The 17,694-nt window shown below is 40.9% G+C and overlaps 1 protein-coding gene and 1 pseudogene across 1 annotated transcript; both read left to right on the top strand.

Moving 5' to 3' along the window:
* Window positions 1–2,561: 2,561 nt before the first annotated feature.
* On the top strand, window positions 2,562–3,370 carry LOC148774137 (iron-sulfur cluster assembly 1 homolog, mitochondrial pseudogene; annotated as a pseudogene).
* A 4,488-nt stretch (window positions 3,371–7,858) lies between these two features.
* LOC129547514 (SLA class II histocompatibility antigen, DQ haplotype D alpha chain-like) lies at window positions 7,859–16,024 on the top strand. Its single transcript, XM_055413264.2, has 5 exons — window positions 7,859–8,002; window positions 9,960–10,208; window positions 10,636–10,917; window positions 11,174–11,348; window positions 11,518–16,024. The coding sequence occupies exons 1-4, from the start codon at window positions 7,921–7,923 to the stop codon at window positions 11,326–11,328; spliced, it is 768 nt and encodes a 255-aa protein (XP_055269239.2). The 5' UTR covers window positions 7,859–7,920; the 3' UTR covers window positions 11,329–11,348; window positions 11,518–16,024.
* The last annotated feature ends 1,670 nt before the right edge of the window (window positions 16,025–17,694 follow it).

Genomic DNA, 17,694 nt, shown 5'->3' with positions numbered 1-17,694 from the left:
TCCTCCCTCTGGGTCATCCCCACATACCAGCCCCGAGCATCCTGTAACATGCATCGACTCTGAACTGGTGATTCATTTCATATATGATAATATACATGTTTCAATGCCATTCTCCCAAACCATCCCACCCTCACCCTCTCCCACAGAGTCCCAAAGACTGTTCTATACATCTGTGTCTCTTTTGTTGTCTTGTATAAAGGGTTATCATTTGCATCTTTCTAAATTCCATATATATGCGTTAGTATATTGTATTGGTGTTTTTTAATCACATGCATAGCTCTTGGAGCAGAGGAAGATGTCCTTGGTGGCAGAGTGGTTACTTGACCGTAGAGTAACCAAATATAGAATGTTGCTTTAAAAAAAAAAATTACAGAAGTTGTGTTTTAGTTAAACCACTAAATACTTTCCTCTCCAGCTAATAAGGCAGCATCACTTGTCTCTGGCAGACTAAGCCACTAAGTCTGGTCTAGAAAACAACTCATTTAGAAGAGCAATATATCTACAAAATATCAAAGTAATATACTCTACCAGCCATTTTTAGAATGCAAAGGAAAGAACAGGAGTTGAACAGAAAGTAGTTTAATAAATAAATAAAGATACCATGTTCTGGAACAGGAGAGCTTTTGTCAATTTCCCAAACAAGATTTAGATTTGGAGTTATTTTAATCTAAGTATCAATAAGATAGATTTTTAGTAAAATGTTTTTCAGTTCAGTTCAGTTCAGTCAATCAGTCGTGTCTGACTCTTTGCGACCCCATGAACCACAGCACACCAGGCCTCCCTGTCCATCACCAACTCCTGGAGTTCACTCAAACTCATGTCCATCGAGTTGGTGATGCCATCCAGCCATCTCATTCTCTGTCGTCCCCTTCTCCTCCCACCCCCAATCCCTCCCAGCATCAGACTCTTTTCCAGTGAGTCAACTCATTGCATGAGGTGGCCATAGTATTGCAGTTTCAATTTTTTCATTAATAATAAATGTACAAAAATAACTATTAATGAGAAAAGTGGGGTGAGTTTCTCTGTGCTCAGTTGTTCAGTCATGTCTGACTCTTTGTTAACCTGTGGACTGTAACATACAAGGATCCTCTGTCCATGGAATTTTCCAGGCAAGAATATTGGAGTGGGTTGTGGTTTCCTACTCCAGGGGACCTTCCTGACCCAGGCATCAAACACATATCTCTTGTATCTCATGCACTGGCAGGCAGATTTCTGACCACTGTGCCATCTGGGAACCCCAAGTTTTTCTGTAGATGTGTACAAGTGATTACAAAGTTAAACAATTAAAGTATGTTTGTACAGCTACAAAAAAGACAACTGTGGAATAAAATTGACTGCACTGAATTACATTAAGGTTAATGTGATTGAGAAATTTATTTACCATATTTCTAGGAAGGAATTAGTCCTATGAGAAGATTTTAAGATGGGAAACAGAAACTTTCACAATTTAGCCTGTGTTCTCCACTTTTTCATGGCACAAAAGAACCCACTCCACATCTCTGTAATCAATCCTGGTCTGTGAGGTAAAAAGCAGTACCTCATGGGGACTGGAAGTATGAGAGGGTATGAGGGTATGAGAGGTCAGGAAACAAGTCTTTTGAGAGACTTTTGAGATATGTTTGATCAACATGACACCTAGAGGTGGAATGGAAATGAAAGCAGCACAGTGGTGAGAAAATGGTGGTGAGTGAAGAAATTCTAGTGTGAGATTTTAGGGAAAGACAATATTTGAAAAGAACTTAAAGTCATGCTTCTTGGTGTTAGAAATGCAATTCAAATTTGACATTCCTCAAGAGACTAGAATAAAAATTTGAACTGCTTTTTAATTATATCCAAGGAAATTTACTCTTGCCTATTTAAAACGATTCTACACTGTTCAAGGCAGAACAAGTTATCCTACCTTTATGTTGGATAAATTCAGAAAGAAGTATATACATAATAAAAGTAAATTTTTTAATTCAATGGAGTGAGGGAAATGTGCTAAAATGGCATTGCGTCAATTGGTTTGTTGCTTGAAAGTAAAAAGAGACTATAGGTCAACAAACATATGGTTGGTATAAGATGGCTTAAAAGTTCAAATGTAAAATACAAAGGAACTCAAAATATAGAAAAATGTGTATAAGTTAATATTTATTTTAAGTGGTAAGATATTTTAATTTTGAAAAAAGAAAAACTATTGAGAAAATAATGTTCAACTCCATGTTTGAAACTTTGTATTTCTACGTTAAAAAGTCGAAATCTGAACAAGAGTGGATATATGTATACATATGACTTGTTCACTTTGCTGTACAGCAAGAAATTAACAAAATATTGTAAAGTAACTACAGTCTAATAAAAATTAATTTAAAAATAGTTTCTGAAAAAAAAGTCATCATAAATAAGACCACAAGTTACATGAAAAATCAGAAATTACTATGTGAAGCACATATCAATCATTAAGTTTTCTAGTTATGCTTTTTTAAAAATTATTTAAACCATAATGGAAAAGAATACATGTGTGGGCCCACGGTGTCCATGGAGAGAGGTTGAGATGGCCGACCTCCAGCCCTAGACACCAGGGTGGCAGGACGGTGAGGATGCTGGCTTCGTTAGTCTGGGCCACTGTCCAGGCTGTGAGCAAGAGGAAGTTGCAGCCCACCCGGGCTGCCCTCACCCTGACACCTTCAGCAGTAAACAAGATAAAACAACTTGTTAAAGATAAGCCTGAACATGTTGGTGTGAAAGTTGGTGTCCGAACCAGGGATTGTAATGGCCTTTCCTACACTTTAGAATATACAAAGACAAAAGGAGACTCTGATGAAAAAGTTATTCAAGATGGAGTCAGAGTTTTCATCGAGAAGAAAGCACAGCTAACACTGTTAGGAACAGAAATGGACTATGTTGAAGACAAATTATCCAGTGAGTTTGTGTTCAATAACCCAAACATCAAAGGAACATGTGACTGTGGAGAAAGCTTTAATATTTGACTCCTCAGGACTGCTCAGGCTGTAAGCCCCAGGAGAGCTGTGTGGAAGCTCTAGGGTTTATTGAAGAAACCATGTGACTGTCACATGCTTAAGGTGTGTAATGTATGGCTGCCTTCCAAGGAAAATAAAGTGATGCGTTTGAAAATGAAGCCAGTGTGTTAGATTCCAGAAGAATTGATGCTTTTGTTCTTTATATGGGACAGAAAATGATAATCCATTGCTCTCTTGTCATCTTTCTGATCTGTAAAGAAAAAGTTAAATTCTCCTTCCTACATCCTTTCTGTTAGAACTGGTTCCATGGAAGTGGCCTTCCTGGGAGGATTTCAGAAAACGTATTCTTCACAGCTGTGCTTTGGTAGGTCTTTCACTTCCCGACAAGATTGAGGACTTGAAATTCAGAGGCAGGAAGTCTAGACTGCCGGTGTCGTGTGATGGTGCACTGTTTTTCTACCCAGACTTGGCGTAGTGTTCCTACATTTTTTATCCAGAATTTCAGTGTCAGATGCCTCATTTGCTTATCACCCTGTAGCATCCCCAGCCATTAGATTAAAATACTGGACAAAGCCTTCCTTGAACTATAGTGCCAAACAGTTCCCAGTGATGAGATCAGAAGGTAAATACTTTGCCCACCTGTTTTTAAGTCCATTTCTTTTGCCACTCTTCGGTGTCTGCCCAGAAGTGCGATCTCAAGCTGACTTAGATCCTTTCTCTTGAAGTCTCTTTAAGGGACTTCCCTGGTGGTCCAGTGGTTAAGATTCGACGCTTCCATTGCAGGGGGCATAGGTTCCATCCCTGATCAGGGAAATAAGATCCCAAAATGCTGCATGGCAAAGCCAAAAAAAAAAAAAGCAGTAAGTTCTCTTAAAAGCCATCTAACCCACTCACTCAATTATTTACCTGGGGAATAAAACTCCAGGGATGTTGATGGGCTTTTGTCCCCCCGACACTGCAGGCTGGATTGGGACAGAGCAGGAACCACCTGCATCTCCTCTCTTGGAGGTGCCACACCAGTTTTGTGCTCTGAGGCAGTCAATGGAGGTAAACGGGTGATCTGGCTTATTTATCTGGTCAGCATTTTGATTAGATTTCCTTGTAATTTGGAGAGCATATTTAGCTTTATTTTATTTGGGGTGAGAAGTGTCTTATTTTAAAACCCATTTATGTGAATTACCATCTTGTTTCACTAGAACTTGGAACAGTAGTTCATACTAGCAGGGAAGAGGACACCATAGCAACCCAGAATTGTTCTTTTGGAATGTGGTGGTGATTGAGAAGCAGAACACGGGGATCTTTCCTTGTCATTCCCAGCATGTGTACACTTTCTGGATCCTAAGTCCAGTTGCTAAAACTTTAAGCCTAATATTTTAACCTAACATTTTTATCGCCACCCTTTCTTAAACAGTGCTCCTTTTGTCCTTTAGTTATCTCTTTTCCTGGATTTGACTTATCAAGTGTTCTATGAGATGACATATTTGCTGCTTTTGGAAGCCTGTTCTTATGAATTGAAGTAGCCGAGATCCTTTACATTTGTCATATTTACTAAGGTTCCTGGCACAAAATGCACCAAAACTTGGAGCAGCAGCTTTGTGTAAATGCTTATAAATTTGTATTGTTACTATAATTGTCAATCCACTTATAATTTATGCAATACTATATATATGTAGATATTTAATTGCCAATAAAAAAAAGAAAAGTGGAAAAAAAAGAATATGTGTGTGTATATATGTATAACTGAATCACTTTGCAGTACAGTGAGACTAACACAACATTGTAAATCAACTACACTTCAATAAGATAATTCTTTTTGAAGTGCTTAAGATGCAGTATGTAAAACTTAAATGAACAAGAGATGTTGTATTTATTTTCAGCCAGTGCCATAAATTAATTCAAACTCAGCAGTTTAAAAGAACACCTGTATATTATCCAGTGTTCTTGGTCAGAAGTGTTTGCCAGACTCTCTGCTTAAGGTCTCACCAGACTGAAGTCACAAACTGAGGTTGCAGGTCTCATCTAAATTGCAGGGTCCTCTTCCAAACTTGCTGGATGTTGGCAAGGAATGTTGGCATTCCTACCCATTCACTTGTTCCCTCTGTTATGAAATTCCAAACTTTCTTCTGTTATCATTTTCTTTCTGTTTGGAGAAACTTCCTTCTAAAGGGGAGATTTACTGCCAACATTTTCTTAGTTTTCTTTTATCTAGAAATATCTTTATTTCTCCTTAATTCCTGAAGGATAGTCTTGGCAGATACAGAATAATTCATGATTGACAGTTCTTTTACTTTCAGCAATTGAAAAACTTTGTGTCACATCTGTCTGGCCATTGTGGCTTCAGGTGACAAATCCACGGTCATCTGTCATGAAATTTGGTGTTTCCTTATCATAATGTATCATTTTTCTCTGACAGATTTTAAGACTTTTTTCCCCTTTAATCTCAGGAGTTTAATAATCCATATCTCTTGGTGTGAATTTCTTTAGGTATAACCTATTTGAGTTTTGCTTAGATTCTTGAATCTGCGTGATTCTTATGTCTTTATCCAAATTTGGGGATTTTTCTACCATTATTTCTTTGAATACTTTTCAACACTTTACACCTTTTCCTTCTCTTGGACTCTGATGATTAAAATGTTATGTATTCTGCTTTTACTCCATAAGTCTCAGAGTCTCTGTTCATATTTTTTAGTCTGTTTTCTCTCTATGGCTCAAATTGAGTAAATTCTATTAATCTGTCCTCCAGTTCACTGATTCTGTTCTCTGTTGTCTCCAATCTACTATTGAATCTTTTTGACAATTATTTATTTTTTAGTTCTGTAATTTCTACTTGGTTCTTTTTTATAACTTTTATTTCTTTACTTAAATTTTCTATTAGTTTCATTTGTTTTGAGCTAATTTATAATTGCTAATCAAAGCATTTTGTGATGGATGTTTTAAATTTCTTCTCAGACACTTCCAACATCTGACGTGTCTTGGTATCAATTGATTGTTGTTTCTCATTCAAGGTTCTATTCCTGATTCTTGGTATGACAAGAGTGATATTTTATTACATCCTGGACATTTTGGCTATTCTGTTAGGAAACTCTGGATTCTGTTCAAATATTTTATTTTAACTGGTGGTCACCCAAGTCTAAAGAAATCAACCCTGAATACTCATTGGAAGGACATATGCTGAAGCTGAAGCTCCATTACTTTGGCCACCTGATGCGAAGAGTCAACTCATTGGAAAAGACCCTCATGTAGGGAAAGATTGAAGGCAAAAGGAGAAAGGGAGGGGCGGAGGATGAGATGGTTAAATAGCATCACTGACTCAATGGACGTGAATTTGAGCAAACTCCAGGAGATAGTGGAAGACAGAGGAGCCTGCCGTGTTGCAGTTCATGGGGTCGCAAAGAACTGGACATGACTTAGTGACTGAACAACAACAGCAACTTGATCTTCATGGCATAGTAAACTTCTTTTATTCAAAGCGTCACTGTCTCAAAGCTGTCTACTACTTCAAGTTCTCCCTCATAATGAGTAATGTTGATTCTCTGGTGTTGATTTGTGGAAGAAATAAGCACAAGATAGAGTCTCGGGTAAATAATGTCCACAGGTCTGGATCACTCTAAGAGTTGAGGAATCTGTCTCCAATAGGTATGGATGTGTCAGTTTGGACTATATTAAGAGACGCCTGGCATGTCACAACACCTAGGGTGTGGTTGGAATTCAGGTGAACTTTGATTTTTTATCAGAAGACTGATGCCAGCTGGAATGGGTTAGGGGTGGATGAATGGGGTGAGTGGGTTCAAGAGACATGAACTTGGGCAAACTTCGGGAGATGGTGAGGGACAGGAAGCCTGGTGTGCCATAGTCTATGGGATTGCAAAGAGTCGGACACAACTTGGAGACTGAACAACACTCTTCTTGATCTTGGCACTTGTTCCTGGCCTAATTTTCAAGCTGTGATTCTGAAGACAGTTTTGTTTTAAGAGCCACTTCAGTGCTATTCTGGTCTGTTTCATTTATGCTATACCACTGGGGCTTCCATTCAGAGTAAGCCTGTGTCAGCCACGGTGGCAGAAAGCACTTCCAAGACTGACCAACCAGTGCTACTAGGTGGAGGATGGGCAAAGGTATTTCTTGGCTGCCACTAACAGAATTCCCCTGGGTCAGCTCAATATTTAGAGAATTCCATATGCACTATGGAAGCAAAGAGAAAGACAGTTAACCTACATATCGAGGCACTGAGCTTCCCTGGTAGCTCAGCTGGTAAAGAATCTGCCTGCATTGCAGGAGACTCTAGTTCGATTCCTGGGTGGGGAAGATCCCCTGAAGAAAGCATAGGCTACACACTCCAGCATTCCTGGGCTTCCATGGTGGCTCAGCTGTAAAGAATCTGCCTGCAATGTGGGAGACCTGGGTTTGATCCCTGGGTTGGGAAGATTCCCTGGAGGAGAGCATGACAATCAACTCCAGTATTCTTGCCTGGAGAAACCTCATGGACAGAGGAGCCTGGTGGGCTACAGTCCATAGGGTCACAAAGAGTCAGACATGACTGAGAGATTAAGCACAGCACAGCATGGATGCAGGGGAAAAGGGAGGTGGCAGGGCCTCCCAGGGAGGGGACCAACTCAAGGGAGAGTTCTGGGGAGTTATAATCCAGAAAATCCTGTTGGAGCGGGCTTACACACATGTGAAAAGACTCTGATTTAATATTCTCCCTCCTTTCATAGAAAGATCCCTCTGGTCCACTCTGAGTGGAGGCTGCATCAGAACCAGGGGATTTCCAGTCCCTTTCAGGCCTCTTAGTACAAAGTCTTCATCTAGCAACTGAAGAGTCATCAAAGGGGATTTTTCTGATTGGCCACAACCTGACCTGGCAGAGTATGGTTTGGGTGTCTTCAAAGTTCCTTCTCCACTCAGCCCTCATCATAGCTCTGCAACACAGAACAGCCACTGCTGAGTCCACCTTGAGAAAAGGATGGTCCTGAACAGAGCTCTGATTCTGGGGGCCCTCGCCCTGACCACCATGATGAGCCCCTGTGGAGGTGAAGACATTGTGGGTGAGTGCACAGTTAAGGGATGCAGAGATTAGAATTGGGGAACAGGGAATCAGAGGGAAAATCAAGAAAGATTGGCATAGAAATAGTGGAGACTCCTCACACCTTTCTCCATATTCAGTAAGGCAGTTCAGTCATGCAGTTGTGTCCCACTATTTGCGACCCCATGAACTGCAGCACGCCAGGCTTCCCTGTCCATCACCAACTCCTGGACCCTACTCAAATTCATGTCCATTGAGTCAGTGATGCCATCCAACCATCTCATTCTCTGTCGACCCCTTCTCCTCCTGCCTTTAATCTTGCCCAGCATCAGGGTCTTTTCCAATGAGTCAGTTCTTCGCATCAGGTAGCCAAAGTATTGGAGCTTCAGCTTCAGCATCAGTCCTTCCAATGAATATTCAGGACTGATTTCCTTTAGAATTGACTGGTTTGATCTCCTTGCAGTCCAAGGGACTCTCGAGAGTCTTCTTAATATTAGGCAAATCTAAAAATTACAGTTGTTCCTCCTTCAGGAAAACAGAGTCCAGACACACTCTCTTTATTACTGGTACTGTTGCAGAGTTCACCAAGGTCCAGTTTCTGATACTGGAGCCAGTGAATATGTTCTGCAGGGCTCTAAGGCAATCAGTTCATTTTTGATTGCCTCAAAGATTAGCGATGTTTCCACAGGTAGACGTCTTGTTACAAAAAATTCCATGAACTATCACTTCCAAATTTATCTGAACAACTTTAGAAGTTTTTAATATATTTCTTCTAAAGTTTATCTGTGGTGAATAGTTCCATGAATTATGAGTACTGTATGGATATGAAGAAGGTTGACCTTTCCTTTGTCTCAGATCTACATACATTTCCATGCTGGCATCTGGCACAGGGGTAGATGAGCAAGCCCAGTCGAGTATCTTTATATAAAGCACTTTGCCACACAGTCATCATTTGATCTCAGTTACTTCATATATGTCACCTCACAAATAAAGTTGTGTAGGAATGCTTTCTAAGTAATTAAGATGCACAAATGTCAAAGATTACTCTTATTTTTTTGTATTACCATTATAAGTGTAGCTTTGATTTTATTTTCTTTAACAAAGTAAAATCTTCCTTATTTTTATTTTAAAATTGAGAACTTTATGATTAAAAAAAAACCTTGCTGAATTAAATTATATTGTTTTCAAATTGTCAGTCCAAATTACCTGTTCTTCACCCCATCTGTAGAAGTCCTTCAAGAAGAATGGGCAAGCACTGGTTATTTATTTGGTCCCTTGGGCCACTCTGCCTTTGCTGTCCCCCTCTTTCTACCCTCTGTTCATACATTCCTTCATCTTCTTTTCCTTCCAAGATCCATCCCTTGCCCACATCTCTGTTGTTTATAGACAAGAAGAGTGAGTTTGTAAAACCAAATTAGAATAGCCAGATAGTTCAAAGGGGAAGAGAAAAGGTCTTCTTTCTTTCCATTATATTCTTTATTACAGACCTACTCTGTGCCAGGCACTGAGCTGGGCAGGCAGGAAATAGCAGTAAACAAAGCCTGTGAAATCCTGCCCTTGTGAGCACATGAAAGTGAAAGTCTCTCAGCCATGTCCGACTCTGCAACCCCATGGACTGTAGTCCATGGGATTCTCCAGGCCAGCATACTGGAGTGGGTAGCCTTTCGCTTCTCCAGAGGATCTTCCCAACCCAGGGATCGAACCCAGGTCTCCTGCACTGCAGGCGGATTCTTCACCAGCCAAGTCACAAGGGAAGCCCAAGAAGCACACCTGTTATAGGGCAAAAGCAGCCTGGATTCTAACACGACAGCTTCCAGTACTGAGGGAGAAGGAAGCAGGTGCCGGCACTTTGCTTAGAGACATTGTGCCAAAGGTGAAGCCCACAGTGTTTGAAGTTAGTTTCTTCTGCTTCTTTGTTTAATATGGTCTTTTCTTTCCCTCTGTTTTCCGCCTTCCTGATCCTCACCCTCACTTATCAGCTGACCACGTTGGCTCCTATGGCACAGAGATCTACCAAGCTCATGGTCCCTCTGGCCAGTACACCCAGGAATTTGATGGAGATGAGCTGTTTTATGTGGACCTGCGGAAGAAGGAGACTGTCTGGCGGCTGCCTGCGTTTAGCCAGTTTGCAGGCTTTGACCCGCAGGGTGCGCTGAGTGAAATAGCTACAGCGAAACACAACTTGGATGCCCTGACTAGACGCTCCAACTTCACCCCCGCCGTCAGCGGTAAGGCCCACCATTCTACTTCTCTTTTCTGAGTCTGTTCTTTCATACCAGGCTTCACTCCCTTCTTCTCTAAGGAGAGATATCCTTCACCATGCCATGAAACTTTCCTGTGTCCCCAGATTTCACAGTCACCCTCTCCCATCTCAAAGATCACATATTCCCATGTAATGTAAGCACCCTTACTCCCATAACGTATTCCTTGAATCCCTCAAGGAGGAGTCCCACAGACCTCCCTCCTTAACAGGCATGACCACAGACAGCACGGGGATAAAGTGTGGGCAGTGCAGAGCGTCTCCCAGCAGAAGGCAAACAAGAGCTCCTCCACTGTCAGACTGGGAAGCGTTGGTGGGAGGGCTCCCCCAGGAGGCCGTGCAGAATCAGGGCCAAGCTATTCCCATTTCACATCTGTGCTGTTTCCTCACCACAGAGGTTCCTGAGGTGATTGTGTTTTCCAAGTCTCCTGTGATGCTGGGTCAGCCCAACACCCTCATTTGTCACGTGGACAACATTTTTCCCCCTGTGATCAACATTACATGGCTGAAGAACGGGCATTCGGTCACAGAGGGTGTTTCTGAGACCAGCTTCCTCTCCAAGGATGATCATTCCTTCTCCAAGATTGGTTACCTCACCTTCCTCCCTTCTGATGATGACGTTTATGACTGCAAAGTGGAGCACTGGGGCCTGGATGAGCCACTGCTCAAACACTGGGGTATGTGCGAGTTCCACCCCTTTCGGTACTCTCTCTTTTTCTCCCAAATACAAAACACTCTGAGTTTTGGTCCCTCAATCTCACAGTCCAAAGCTTGTTTTCCACTCTTTAAGGCTTCTAAAATTACACTTCATTCGCTTCCCTAAACCTGGTGCCCTGAGTTTTTGTAGCATGAACACCACACCTCCTGCCCAATCTCATACACAGGAACATGAGCCAACACTGTATTCTGACTTTCATAACTCCACTTTTGCAGAGCCTGAGATTCCAGCCCCAATGTCAGAGCTGACAGAGACTGTGGTCTGTGCCCTGGGGTTGACCGTGGGCCTCGTGGGCATCGTGGTGGGCACCATCTTCATCATCCAAGGCCTGCGCTCAGGTGGGGCCTCCAGACACCAGGGTCCCTTGTGAGTTGCACCCTAGAGAGGAAGGTAAGGCTTCATATTTGTCAGTGCCACAGACACACTTCAGGAGAAAGCGAAGTGGGAAGAAGTTGTAGACACACACGTGGTTGAGAAGTTGTGGGAGAATTGGGAACCAGCATGACTACGGCACAGAAGCTCCCTAGGACTCATCAGTCTCATATCTTTCCTGTTGCAGGCCCTCTGCCCATCTATGAGAGCAGAAGAGTGGATGTGCTAGACGACCTAGAACTATTTTCCGGCCAAGTTCATCAGATACTCTCTCTCTCCCCCTACACTCTGCCTCTCATCTCTTCTCTGGGACTTAAGATGCTGTATCATCTCAGAGCTCACATATACCCCAGAGTTCTCCTCCAGACTTTCTGATATTTTTTCTGTTCTCAGTAGTTGCCTACTATGAGATCACTGGGGTATTCCACCCGGTTACCTACTCCCTAGTGACCCTGACCCCATATCACCATGGAAGCAATAAACTTCCCTTTAATAGAAATTTTTCCTGTCTTTCATCTCAGGGCTGACCAAGATCATGTTCTCTTATGCTTTAGACCCCTTAATTTCATTTCTCAAATCATGTTTAATGCCAAGGAACATAAGAGCAACTTGTATAAACTCATATTTAAGTATGTTCACTATGGCTAATATTTCTTCCTACTGTTTCTGCTCTTGGCTCTTGGCACTGCCATCCACCCCTTAATTCAGGCATCAGTGAAAGTAAGATATACCTTTTTCCCTTGGTATAGATTTGTTATACCAGAAATACAAAAACCAAGATAGAAGTCTGTACTCATCTTTTTGGTTTTTTTTTTTTTTTTTTTGGCTGCACTGTCCAGCTTGTGTGATCTTAGTTCTCCAACCTGGGATTGAACTCAGAACCACAGCAAAGAAAGCTGGGTCTTAACCACTGGAATGCCAGGGAATTCCCAATTCTGTACCCATTTTAATACAGCTTTTTAAACCTATGACAGAAAAATAAAAATAAGAGAAAAGGATTTTGAACTCAAAAGTACCAAAAGTCAAATATTTGGTACCAAACATCAAAATTTTGTTTCCAATACTTTAATTTGTGAAGAATGCATTGTAATAGTAAAAGCATTGTCTCCTGTCCTCACCCTTAAGGAGATAAAAATTCTCTAGATATAGAAAGAACTAAAAGTCAGTTAGGAGAGGATTAGAGTAAGATAATAATACAGATATTTGAGAAGAACAAAAACTTGTCCTTACTTAGGGTTAGTAACCCTAATGGGAAAGGCGATGGAGTAGAAATCACAGACATACCTAGGGTCCCTAGAACACAGGTGTAGTTTGTCTCACCTACTAGATGAATTCCTGCTATATAAGCACACAGACACGGCCAGTGAGGAACAGGAGTGTGAATATGGCTTCAGGATGTCTCTAGGCAGATAAGCCTAAGCCAGGCACCCTGGATCCCTGCGCATCCCTGTTTGCCCTGGAAATAGCAAAACACCCCAATATCCTCAGCCCTCTGCCCATGACCCTCCTGGCTAAGGAAAGCATGAATCTATGAGAAAGAAATCCCAGGAGGGACAACATCATTGAGGTAATGTAGCAGCATCTGTGAGTGCAATATTCTCCTCTAGATTCACTGTCTCTAGTGGAAATCCATGTGGAGGAATGGATCAACAGATGGATCCTCTGGCTTTCCTGAGTGTGTCCAAGATGTCACTCTCTCGAGTGTGTGTGACTTGACTTGGAGTCATTGTGCCTTTGAGAATGTTTTAGGCACATTGCCTCAGACTTTCCACTCTGCAATTATTGAATCCATGCATTGCATCTTGGATGGTATTATGGAACAGTTATGAAATGTATGAGACTGTCCCTGCCCATGCCTGCATCAGGGAGCTCAAAATATAATTGGAAAAAAAGACACAATATTAACACAATATTGTACAGCTTAGTTTGGTGCAAGGAAACCTAAATTCAGGTTCAGGACTCAGCACTTCATACCTAGTATTTATATTTTATAACCCTGGCTAAAGTATCTAACATTTCCAAGCTGTAGTTTTTTCATCCATTATATGGGGTGTTGATACGTTCCTTGCAGGCCTAGTGACAGAATTTGAATAATCTTGTTGCATAGGAAGTGTCTTACACGTAGTATACAAATACATAAGAAAAACATTGCTGGTTATATCCACAATTAGTTTATTAAAAAGAATAGATCAAATCATATAGAAAGCACTTTTTCTGGGCCTTTTAATGATTTAAGAGATTCCTTTTAATGATTTAAGCGACTCCATATATGGAGTATGGATGAATTTTTTCATATGTGAATTGGAAAATTATTCTTTCCAGAATGAAAGAAGCTGAGATTGAGTTAGACTGAGAGAATAGTGTCCAGTTGTCAACACCTATCACTGGTGAAGGGGTTGCTGAGAGAACTCTTCAGGAAAGCTGTAACATTTGATTTTGGATTTGTTACTCTCTGACAAAAACTATGCTCCCGTCTCCCATGACCTATAATTTTTAGTCAATATATGTTCCATGTAAATGGATATTTATGCATGTTTACCTGAAGAAGGAGTAGGGAAGATTCAAGGAGAAAAAGCTAGCTGTGAGGTAGAAATAAAATAATTTAAAATGCAGAGTAGGAATTAGTAAATGCAGGAAATCTGAACCAGAGGTGATCAAGAAAATGTAGGTAACAGAGCACAGAGGATTTCCAGGGAACTGAAACTACTCTGATACTATAGTAGGAGATACATATCATACATTTGTCCAAACCTATAGAATACATATCAAGAGTGAGCCCTAAAGTAAACTATGAACTTTGGGTGATAATGATGTGTCAATGTAAATTCATCTAGTGTAAAAAAAAAATGTAGGGGATGTTGATAGTAGCATAGGATATGCTTGATGGAGCAATGGTATGTGAGAAACCTCTTTATCGTCTGCTTTACCTTTCTGTGAACCTAAAACTGTTCTAAAATAGAGTGTATTTTTTTTTTTAGATTATTTACTTTTATTTTTAGCTTCAGATCAGTTCAGTCACTCAGTCATGTCCGACTCTTTGCGACCCCATGAATCACAGCACGCCAGGCCTCTCTGTCCATCACCAACTCCTGGAGTTCACTCAAGCTCATGTCCATCGAGTCGGTGATGCCATCCAGCCATCTCATTCTCTGTCAGCCCCTTCTCCTCCCACCCCCAATCCCTCCCAGCATCAAAGTCTTTTCCAGTGAGTCAACTCGTTGCATGAGGTGGCCAAAGTATTGGAGTTTCAGCTTTAGCATCAGTCCTTCCAATGAACACCCAGGATTGATCTCCTTTAGAATGGACCGGTTGGATCTCCTTGCAGTCCAAGGGACTCTTAAGAGTCTTCTCCAGCACCAGAGTTCAAAAGCATCAATTCTTTGGCGATCAGCTTTCTTCACAGTCCACCTCTCACATCCATACATGACCACGGGAAAAACCATAGCCTTGACTAGATGGACCTTGGTTGGCAAAGTAATATCTATGCTTTTTAATATGCTATCTAGATTGGTCATAACTTTCCTTCCAAGGAGTAAGCGTCTTTTAATTTCATGGCTGCAATCAGCATCCGCAGTGATTTTGGAGCCCAAGAAAATAAAGTCTGACACTGTTTCCAATGTTTTTCCATCTATTTCCCATGAAGTGATGGGACCAGATGCCATGATCTTCATTTTCTGAATGTTGAGCTTCAAGCTAACATTTTCACTCTCCTCTTTCACTTTCATCAAGAGACTTTTGAGTTCCTCTTCACTTTCTGCCATAAGGGTGGTGTCATCTGCATATCTGAGGTTATTGATATTTCTCCCAGCAATCTTGATTCCAGCTTGTGCTTCTTCCAGCCCAGTGTTCCTCATGATGTATTCTGCATAGAAGTTAAATAAGCAAGGTGACAATATACAAACTTGACATACCCCTTTTCCTATTTGGAACCAGTCTGTTAAAATTGGGGTATAATTGCTTTACAATGTTGTATTAGTGTCTGCTGTACAACAAAGTGAATCAGCTGTATGTATACATATATCCCTCCCTCTTGGACTGCGACCCACCCCACCCCAATCCCACCCGGCTAGGTCATCACGGAGCACCAAGCTCAGCTCCCTGAGGCATACAGCATGTTCCCATTAGCTACTTGTTTTACACATGGTAGTGATATGTGTCAATGTTACTCTTCCAACTCATCCCCATCCCCTCCCCTCAGACTCCATATCCACGTGTCTGTTCTCTACATCTGTGTCTCTGTTTCTGCTTTGTAAATAAGATTGTCTGTATCAATTTTTTCAGATGCCATGTATATGCATCAATATACTGTGTATATTTTTAAGTGAAAGAATATATCAGCATTTATTATCCGAAACATATAAAATTAAAATTTCAGTATAAAAAATATAGATCATCTGCCTATGAACAAATGTACTGAGAAGAATTTTGGCAATAGGATTTTGAGTAAGAAATTTTAAGTATCAATAATTCATAAGGTAAGAACTCAGCAAAGCATAAGAATACACTCCAGGTCTACCTGTGCTGTTGCAAAAGGAAAACTTCATTCTTTTTTATGCTGAATAATATTCCATTATATATATGCACACACACCACATCTTCTTTAACCATTAATCTGCTGATGAACACTTAGTTTGCTTCTGTATCTTGGCTATCGTAAGTAATGCTACTATTAAAATTGGGCAGTATATACCTTTTTGAATTAGTGTTTTTTCTTTCCTTCAGATATATACCCTGGAGTGAAGGTGCTGGATACTTTAAATGAAGTATAACCCTATAAAAACATCAAATCACTATCCTGTACACCTGAAACTAATATAACATTGTAAACAGCAATCAAAAAATAAAATTTTAAAAGGAAAAGCAAAATCATGTGTTAAATAACAAAAAGTTTCTGGGACTAGAAATAATTGATATACAAAACAAATTACAATTAATTAATTGGAATTTATTTTGCTCTGAATGGCTAATGAAGGTATAATATATTTCGCTTAGAGTAAAAACTAATAAGAATTGATACTTTTGAACTGTGGTATTGGAGAAGACTCTTGAGAGTCCCTTGGACTGCAAGGAGATCCAACCAGTCCATTCTAAAGGACATCAGTCCTGGGTGTTCATTGGAAGTACTGATGTTGAAGCTGAAACTCCAATAGTTTGGCCACCTGATGTGAAGAACTGACTCATTTGAAAAGATTCTGATGCTGAGAGAGATTGAAGGCAGGAGGAGAAGGGGACGACAGAGGATGAGATGGTTGGATGGCATCACCGACTCGATGGCCATGAGTTTGGGTGAACTCCAGGAGTTGGTGATGGACAGGGAGGCCTGGCGTACTGCAGTTCATGGGATCGCAAAGAGTCGGACTTGACTGAACGACTAAACTGAACTGAACTGAAACTAATAAGCTTACACTATTTTAAAACATGTCTCATATTCTGAATCAGAAATAAATAATGAGTAATACAAACTTTAAAAATTTAACTCTAAAAATAAAGGTTTTGTTAGTACCTAATATAGTGCTATTTAAAAGTTCAGTCAGTTCAGTTCAGTTCAGTCACTCAGTCCTGTCTGACTCTTTGCGACCCCATGAACCACAGCACGCCAGGCCTCCCTGTCCATCACCAACTCCCGGAGTTCACTCAAACTCATGTCCATCGAGTCGGTGATGCCATCCAGCCATCTCATTCTCTGTCGTCTCCATCTCCTCCCACCCCCAATTCTTCCTAGCATCAGACTCTTTTCCAGTGACTTAAATTGACGCGTGAGGTGGCCAAAGTATTGGAGTTTCAGCTTTAGCATCAGTGCTTCCAATGAACACACAGGATTGATCTCCTTTAGAATGGACTGGTTGGATCTCCTTGCAGTCCAAGGGACTCTCAAGAGTCTTCTCCAATACCACAGTTCAAAAGCATCAATTCTTCAGCGATCAGCTTTCTTCACAGTCCAACTCTCAAATCCATACGTGACCACGGGAAAAACCACAGCCTTGACTAGATGGACCTTGGTTGGCAACGTAATGTCTCTGCTTTTTAATATACTATCTAAGTTGGTCATAACTTTCCTTCCAAGGAGTAAGCATCTTTTAATTTCATGGCTGCAATCAGCATCCACAGTGATTTTGGAGCCCAAAAAAATAAAGTCTGACACTGTTTCCAATGTTTCCCCATCTATTTCCCATGAAGTGATGGGACCAGATGCCATGATCTTTGTTTTCTGAATGTTGAGCTTCAAGCTAACCTTTTCACTCTCCTCTTTCACTTTCATCAAGAGACTTTTGAGTTCCTCTTCACTTTCTGCCATAAGGGTGGTGTCATCTGCATATCTGAGGTTATTGATATTTCTCCCAGCAATCTTGATTCCAGCTTGTGC

The sequence above is a fragment of the Moschus berezovskii genome, chromosome 23, assembly GCF_049115385.1.
Source record: "Moschus berezovskii isolate FMDL1 chromosome 23, NW_MosBer_1.0, whole genome shotgun sequence".
NCBI classification, from domain to species: Eukaryota; Metazoa; Chordata; class Mammalia; order Artiodactyla; family Moschidae; genus Moschus; species Moschus berezovskii.
This window is presented reverse-complemented; position numbering and strand designations above follow the sequence as displayed.